Source organism: Corvus brachyrhynchos, unplaced genomic scaffold, assembly GCF_000691975.1.
Source record: "Corvus brachyrhynchos isolate BGI_N302 unplaced genomic scaffold, ASM69197v1 scaffold115, whole genome shotgun sequence".
NCBI classification, from domain to species: Eukaryota; Metazoa; Chordata; class Aves; order Passeriformes; family Corvidae; genus Corvus; species Corvus brachyrhynchos.
The window spans coordinates 21,009,338-21,018,527 of NW_008239553.1; the positions used below are offsets into that span (position 1 = coordinate 21,009,338).

The 9,190-nt window shown below is 39.0% G+C and overlaps 1 protein-coding gene across 5 annotated transcripts in view; it reads right to left on the bottom strand.

The window, feature by feature from the left end:
* LOC103621008 overlaps positions 1-9,184 on the bottom strand; it is a 34,256-nt gene extending 25,072 nt beyond the window's left edge. For 4 of the 5 annotated variants that reach the window (XR_001864427.1, XM_017741833.1, XM_017741834.1 and 1 more), the window contains exon 1: positions 8,958-9,184. Coding sequence is in view for 3 of the 5 variants with exons in the window: in XM_017741833.1 (XP_017597322.1) it covers positions 8,958-9,027 (70 nt within the window). In the remaining 2 variants the exon portion in view is untranslated. Of the gene's footprint in view, positions 1-8,497 lie in introns of all 5 variants that reach the window. The other variant, XM_017741835.1, reaches the window with a different exon arrangement.
* Positions 9,185-9,190: the final 6 nt, after the last annotated feature.

Below are 9,190 nucleotides of genomic sequence, written 5' to 3' on the forward strand. Positions count from 1 at the left end.
CCTAGAGTATGATCATTCTCAACACTTCCCTTTGGATCTTCTGGACTCTCTCATCCTTTACGGCCTGCAGTATTGAGTGCCAGACACACCAGCCAAAGGTTTACTTGCACTTACCAGACTTCACATCTTGCAGCCAATATCCTGCTTACACCCCCTCAATTTCACCTTGAGAGTATGATGTTCCTAACTGGCATTCAGCAGCTTTTCCTGCTATGGTTTCCTCAAAAGGACTAGATGAAATTCCTTTTTGTCTGGACATCCCACTGCTTTGAGGATGTTGAACTGGATCTAAACAAAGGCTCATCTCAGATCAAAGCTACATACCTGTAAAAGACAACAACCGCTACCACCAAAAAGCAATCACTAATCTAATCCTGAAAAAATACACCAAACCCATCTATTAAGTCACATCTAAAAACAGACATGTATGTCCTCTCTTCCCCACCCCTTCTGTTTTGTTTCTTGTTTTATTTAGACTGCCAACATGTTGGGCAGCAACTGGGCTTTTTCATGTACATGCATCACTCACAAAAAGAAAATCTGACAGCTTTTACCAGTGTTTTTAAAAAAAGCAGTGTTTGCTAGCATTGCTGTTCCAGGTGGCAACATTAGTACAGAAAAGCTTGATGGCAAACAGGCTCAAAATAAATCTACAGCATACACTACAAGTTTCTCCATGCTAATATATTTAATCTTTCCTGTGGATCATGGGAAATGCTAGAAAGAGTGAGAAATTTCAAGGCTAATATAGAAAACAGAAACCTGCTAACCTTTTAAATGCTTCTGAAATGCTTTTTGCTTAAGCACTGTAGTGAGAACAGTATGATTAAAGAAACCATCATTTATTGGTGCAAAATGCTCTCCTCTTAACAGTGCAAATGTAAATGGTTCTTTCAACCCATCCCAAAATGGACTTGAACAGATAATCCTGAATCCCCCTTACTACTGCTGTGTAGTAAGCAGCAGAAACTTTAAATTATCCGTATTCCCTTAAGATGTATTTGGTTTATAATTTATTAAATGCATAGCAGTAATGCTCCAAGGCCCTGATGGGCCATTGCCATTGGTAGTTGTTATACTTCAGGAAGACAATTCACTGCTCCAAAGTGCTCACAGTTGCATTCTCCAGAACCTCAGCTCCTAAAGAGATGCAGACTTTGCAGTGAGGAACACAGGAGGGATAGAGGCAGCTGCAACAGCAGCAACACCAACACAACAGGTGCAATGTAGCAGCTCCAGCTTGTCAGCATTTTAATTTGAAACCTCTAATGAGCACCCATCCTGTTAAACTCACAGTCCATGCAACAATTTGTAGATTTGTTGTGAACATCCCAGCAGCAGTGAGTGATTTTTCCGATCAGCTCCGGGAAGATTTCTATGGATGTGATACAGCACAGAATAAACCCAGATATTATGGGAAAAGAAGGTGGGGAAATCTAAGTAGCTTAACTGGGACTATCAGCACCACGACATGCCCTCAAGAGTGCCAAGGTGCCAATTTGCTGAGGTGGATAACATCTGAGGAAGCAAGGGGAAAAATCATGCTAGAGACAGAACAAGAGACTAGAAAGCTGATATTAGCAGCTGAACAGATCAGTGCCTGTGGGCAATAAGCCTCTACATCTGGCATTTGCTTTAAAACAATACTATTACTATGCAAGAGAGCTCATCCAGCTGTTATAGTGCCTGTTAAGAGTATCAAATTCATATACAGCATTTAATGAAACGCAGGAAGTGTTCCTAGATCACCAGGCCAGCCACATCACACTGCAAACACAGAACTTCAGCTCTCTTCCTCACAGATCTAGTGCATCAATAGGATCTGCTTCCTCATGGCCTGGGTGACCTTTCCTGGCCAACATTAGTGACTGACAGCTCTCCAGACTATTCAGTGTTCCAGCTCCATAGTAGAGAAACACACACCTTCAGTGGGAAGACAGGCAGCACATCCGTCTTCCTCTAATCCAGAATATCCCTTCCCTGCCTTGAGTTCTATCTGTATGCTACCTGTCACAACACTGACCATCTTGCATGGGGCCCTCTGATCTCTTCTTGCAAAACAAAGTAGGACACACACAGGTTCTTGTATGCTCTGTACAAAACAGGTCCTAAGGACAGCACACATGCAGCCCAATGAAAAAACTGTTGAAACACTGACACTGAAAAATAAATTATGAATGGAAATGCTCCCTTCTGACTATCAGTTAATGCTCTAAAACAAAAAGGAGAAGGACATCTGAACAGTCTCCATCTGAGACAACAAAATGGCAGCTGCAGCAGAAGTTGTGTGCGCAACACTCCACACCTGTGTGTATAGTCTGTGACTGAACTCTGACATGGAGAGTCGACTCATTCCTGTCAAAGCAAGAAACAGCAACAGCTACCATAATAACTCATTTACTTTTGCAGTATGTAAATATTTGTAGATTGCCATCAAGTAGGAAAGACCAGTGCCAAATATGAAAATATGCATCTCTGCTGGTATAGTTTTATCAACTCCACCCTTGTGTTTAACAAATTGTTCACTCTTGAGAATCTCAGTATCACCTTACAAGGGATCTTCAAGAGGAAACAAAAATAGAAAACTATTTTATACATCATTTTTGCACTTGTTATATACATAAAATATATATAACATGAAATGGAGAGTGTGCAAGCCAACCTGTGTTCATTGAACAGACAACTAACCAGGAAACAATGTACAGTTCATGAAACACTGCAAGATGAATCACAATCATTTGTTTATGGAGGAAGTCTGAGTGCGTAGTGTTTGTATTTTACTTCAAAAACCGGTTCCACTGGATTTACTCAACATGCATTTATAAAATTTAATTAACACATTGCAAAAAGCCTCATTATCACCCTGGTGCTAGTCAGCCTTTCTACACAAGCTAAGAAAACATCACAAAGCTTCACACCAGACAGAGAGCACCACTATACCAACATCTGAACACCCAGGCACTGCAAAATACAGGACTGAAGACAAGCAATGTGTGATTTCCAAATGACAACAGAAGATTACAGAAAGAAGAGGATTTAGCAAAGGCAACCATAACAGCAAGCACCTTATGGTCTTCTAGATATATTCTCCGACTCACAGAAAAGCAAATATTAACAGCCATGTTACTTAATACAAGGTTAATTTAGTAATTCAGCATGTTTTCATAATACTGGACAACCCAGTCAAGGAGGAAGCACCACATCCCTAAAACTTTAGTATCGCCCTTTTTGGCTAAACCATTTGAGAAGCAATATGTGACCTCAGTATATCAAGTACCTCAGGAACTCTAAATATTATTTCTATCCCAAAGCACACATAGCCACTAGTAGAAAGTAACTGGCTTTTCCCAACAGAAATATAACGAGAGCTTATTTTGTTAGTTTAAGTCTTTTACATTGATTAATTGAAAGAAGCTTTAAAGTTAAATTTTAAACAAGGTAAGTCACATGCCTGTTTAACAATCACTAGTTTTCCCCACCACTATTAAATTTCAGTGACTAACAACTTAGAAGTACTTGGTACTCTGGAGACCTCTCTCACACCAGTATCACTTGTCACAACAAAGGAAATTAATGACAATTCCCAAAGTTGATGATTCATGACATTATACGCAACAACCCATTTTAGTTTACCAAACAGAACAGTGGAAAAGAATTGGTATGGTATAATTTTAACAAATAAATCCATTCCAGTTAATGTGGAAATGCAGTGTTATTTTTATTTCTTCTGAAAGGGTATTTTACTTGAATAAATCACTTCTACAAGTTTGGATATGAAGCCTTGTACTAAATTGCTTTTTCACATGCACATGCACAAAAGCACATACTATACTTGCCCAATTGCAGAAGCCCAGATTTTCATCCTTTTTAAAGCTACTCATTCCACTTTAGTTCCATTCCATTAAAAGAATCAAGCCTTTTCTTATCCAGTTTCCTCTTCTTGTCTTGTGAAAATTATCATCTGGTAACTTTACCTAGCAGGTCTGAGAACATGCTAATGCCTAGATAATAAAATACATGATAGAAAATTCTGGACACACTTGGTCTGCTCCCAAGAGTCTGATGAGAAGTCTCTTCTCCGTATGCAGAACACTGTCCTAAAGCAGCACATCCTCCATAATCAGTTAGGTTAATTTTATAAGATACTCCTCCCTCACTGCCTGTTAAAAGCCTGAATTTACAGCACTGACTGCCCTCAACTTTCAAGTCACAAGACTAAATTGTGCTCCAACCTCTTAAACAGCTGGTTGCTCCCAGTACAAGTGAAACCACAAGAAAAAAATTAATTTGTACTTAATTATATGTTTCTTATCCTTAAATTATAAGATTTGTAATGAGATTTGCAAGGATTATTATTCAATTATTATTTTGAGCAATTCTCGTGATATTGGATATTTTGAATACTGTAGGAACAATCAGCAATTCAGACCAGTATATCACTTCGAAATCTTAGCTTCAGATTTAAAAGTTTCTAAGGCAATGCATAGATTAGAATAGGTTTGTAACAGTGTTTTATTACACTGTTACATGAGCTAAAAAAAACTTTTAAGTTAGTATCGAAACAGTAAGTTTTAGCCCTGATGGAAAAATATTTCAATCTTAGACCCCATGAACAGAACACAAGAAGCATAAAGGGTCTTATCACCGTATCTGTGCTTCACTGACACTAACTAAGAGGCAGGCTTTGTAATCTACATTTAAGTGCTAAGTACAGCCGAAGTGTTCAGTAGTTGCCAGTACGTAGAGTGGTTTGGTGACTTCAATCTCAAACTCAAGATTCAGATTCCTGTATTTACCTCCCCTGATTCCTGTCTTCCTGTTCATGTAAACACATAGCTTGGTCAATTCTTTCACTGGTTATCTCCTCCAGCACTCATTCTTACCAAATGCAACCTTTTCTGCTACTGAAAATTTTAGAATCTCAGCAGTGGAGGTTCAAGTAGGAACATGACATACAACAAATGCTGGACCCAACTGAGGGGAATCATAAGGGGGGTTTCCCCAAGTGGTTTGAATTAGCTCTTGGGCTTCACCCAGGTTTTCTTAGCCGGAACTTCTGGAACATGGTTATTGCAAAAGGATATTAAAGCATTAATCATCCTATTATAAAAAAGTTAAGACACCAAAGGTTCCTGTTCTTTTTTCCAACTCTTACTATTTTATTTTCTTTAAGATCTAAGACTAACTCAAAAGAAAAGCTGGAATGCAAGTCACCGTGAAATGACGTACATTTCACTGCAGTGTGTGGGAAGAGCTAGCTGATTGTGAAACAGCCAAGCAGTGTTGCTAAGCAGCTGTTTTAAAACAGTAATGTCTTCTTCCATCACACATAAAGATTCGGAATGTCTAAAATTCTCAACACAAAAAATCCCCACATTCATACAAAGAAAAAACGAATAGAATCTTGCATTCACTTACATTCCCATAATTACTAAGGAAGGTTAGTCAGAAATCATCGCAGTGAGAACACGTTCAGTGTTCTCTCAGTTCAAAATACGTAAGGCTTTACTTCAGGTAAGATAACCGGCTTTACTATAAATAAATTTGTCTCTTCTACGGAAGTTTCTCAATAACGTTTCATGCATTCAGTGTGCGAGTCAGAAAACACCAACTAACCAATAAATAAGGCTGTCTTTGCAACAACACTAATCCTAAAGGTCAACCACTTTATGCAGGACTTTAAGGATGCATGTACACTTTAATTCAGAGAGCGGCGTGATGAAGGAAAAAAGCCTGACTACAGCTAACACTGGAATCATGCCCAGTTCTCCTCAGCTGGAGGTAAAACTATAAGCTCAACATCTTGACAGAAACAGGAATGGGATTCAGGAGGACGAGGTGGGGAACTGATACACCACAGAAAAACAGTTTGTCTGTGGGGATACCATTTTTGTTTCCATTTATCCTATCCTAGTTTTCATTCAGAATATTATCTCTCCATCCCTACCACTTTTTTTTTCTTTTGTTCATCAGAGGCTTGTTTCTTTCCTATGTCTATATCACCAAAGACTAGGCTTTTATTTCCATGTGGCAAAGAGATCTGGTAATTTTACATCTTCCATAAAACAGTCTTTTCTCTGCACAGAGAGAACACCATATTCCCTAGCTGTATTCAGGGTACAGCAGCAGAAACCTCTACCAGCTCCTCACTATCCTCAGTCCAACTAGTATTAATTATCACAGGACTATCTAGGTATTAAAATGGGCAGTATAATTACTCAAATGCAACAATTCTGAGGGGGAAAAAAGAGCCACAGTAAAAGTTACTGCCAGTATGCAGCCACAGAAGTAGCTCAGAGAAACAATCGAAGAGAAGTATCATCAAGAGTGCTGTGCTGGGGACATCACATAAAATATTTGCATCTCTGAGGAAACTGCACAAAGACTAAAGGAATGTGACCTGCAGGACAAATGCCTCTCCTCCCTTACTGTTCAACGCTGCAAGAAAATAAAACCAGTAAGGGAGATACTGATCTTGTACTCCAGTCCTGTACTCATCAGGGTGAAAGCTAGAGATAAAGCAGGACATAGCCATTCAGACAAAGGAGATTAGAAAAACAGGAACAGGTTAATGACCCAAAGAGGCAATGAAACATATCTTGATTGTTTAACAATGAAAAGTTTTTACACATAGCCAAAAAGCTTTCTAATTCCCACTCTTTTACTATGTAAACATAAACGTATGTTAGAGAGGGAGACTGCAGCACCGAGAGAGTACAAGAATTGGACAAACATTAATACTTTTCCTTAAAACACCATAAGCAACAGATTCAGAAACTGGTAACTTCTACAAGCATTAGCATGAGACCAAATCCTATAGGCTCTAAATTCCTCCACAAATGTGGCAATCAGGGAAATATGATTTAACTAAGTCACGCATTCTAAATGACACACCTGGGAACAAATATGGTTGCCTATAATTCTATACTGCATCAGCACTTGACACAAAGTGTAAGCAAATGCCGAAGATGCAGATGCCTAAAGTGCAACTTGATTTCTCAGAATATTAATTAATAGCATCCAGCCAGGATATTAACAATGAGCATTTTTTAAAAGAGAAAATTAGCATAAAATATTACCAGAGCACAAGCCTGTAAAGAAAGAATTCTAAACCGAAAAAGATTCTGAAGATGGCCTGACAAGGAGACTAAAGAGATGAAATTATATTAATTACTTCAGCTGCTTGATCCTGATTGCCCTGTCCACTCTGTTCTCTGATCTGCAGCATAAGAGCTGAAAAGCCATTGAATGGCAACTGTAAAGCTAATTATGTTTAAAGATGATGCACACAGTGAAGCAGCAGCAATCACTACTGATGTGAACAGTATAAAAATAGAAGGACACAGATTGCTCAGATGTACCACACACAAAGTAGATCAAAATTTGGAACCTAATTTACACTTTGGCTTGTATCTTAATTATGAAGAGCAAATATGAGGCAAGAATATATGTGTCCTTTCATTGAAAGGACTAGGCAAAGAGCTGCATCATTAAAATTCAGGAAAAATATTTGAGAGATCATAATCTAACAAACACTAGGAACCGTAGCATATTATCTTTCACAGAAACCATCTATGGTAAGTTTTGGAAGCTGCAACATAAAAAAAATATTAAAACGTATTCATTGACAAAGGATTTTGGAGTCTACATAAACTACGCCATTGGCTAAAAATTCCTATGGCAGAAGTAAAACACGATCATAGAATCAAAACAGAGAAAATAGTAAGTATTAGTTTCCTAACTGAAACAGTTCAGCATTTTCAAGTTTCACTAGTAAGTTTCCATGTGCTTTACTGTATTTGTAAAGGAGTCAGGAAGCTGAGAAAGCCATATATGCACACCACACGAACTAACATAGTGTATAGGAGCTGTGATGATTTCTGTTAAGTGAATAAGCAATATGAATGATTGCATATGAAATTCAATGAGATTTTTATATTAGAGCATACTGGATAGAAGAAAACCACCTCTAACAAGATTATTTACAGTAACCCAAGCCCTGTTTAGCAAGCAGAGCATGCTACTGTGTCCAGACAAGACCTCAAAAATGGAAGGATGAAGTGCTTACAGCCAATTGCTCCAGCATTATGTCTATACACACATGCAGATGTATGCATGTGTAGATATATATATACACACAGATATGTATATGTACATACACACACAGAGAAAATTAGAATGTTTAACCACAATTAACACTAACTACTTCCATCAAAATTCAGCCTTCAAGTTCTAGGGAGGCCCATCTCTGCTCTAGTCACGGCAGCTGACGCCCAGACGCTCTGCAACATTTGGCAATGTCTCTTCTAAGAAAGTACCCGTTTGGGTGGGAGGGCTGCATGCCTGTCACTGGACAGTAAATGCTGTTCCTAGCTAGCTCCCGTCCCATAAATCCAGCAGAGGGCCTGCTCCACCTGAGAAGGATCTGCCCTGCCTCTCCGAGTGACTATGGGAGCCGCAAACCACAGGGCAACGATGAGTTTGCAGTTCCAAGTACCTGGACAGCTGGACAACTTCTTGGTGTCAGATGTACCTTTGTGCCACGGTGCCTGTGTGTTGGCTTATGAAGTTTTCACCTTGAAGTGGAAGTGCTGGAACAAAGACCCAAACAGGAAGCATAACCCGAGCACAGCAGGGCATGACTTGGAGAAGTATTGTTATCATATGATGAATTTCTCCTAACACGTGATCATCAGGGTAGATTTATCATCCCAGGAGACAATCATTAATAAACAGGACACACGCGTACTGGATGCTTGGGACTGGATCACAAGACTGAAGGGGTCTTCCAGATTCCTATCTGCAATGGCAAACTGCACATATATCCTGAGACTAAGCAGCGTTTAGACTTTATTCAGCATGGCACTGTGTGCGTACAGCTTTAATACACTGCCTATATTGAGGTTTTCCGTGTCATTCTTTGTGTTCAGTTGCAAATTAACAGCTTCTGCACTGACCCGTATTTCCCTTCTTCATCTGCCACAAAATGCTTGATTGCAGCACACTGATGAAATTATATCCAGGCATAAACAAGGGAGTAAACAGAAAACTATGTTAACTTAAGGTGACATCAAGTGGTGAAAGTAGCGTTTGTAAACTAGCTCAAACCGCTATCTCCAAACTTGTGAAAGTCTGCTGTGAACACGTGTGAAGTTAAACAAGACAAGCCTAATACCCAATACTCTCGGTG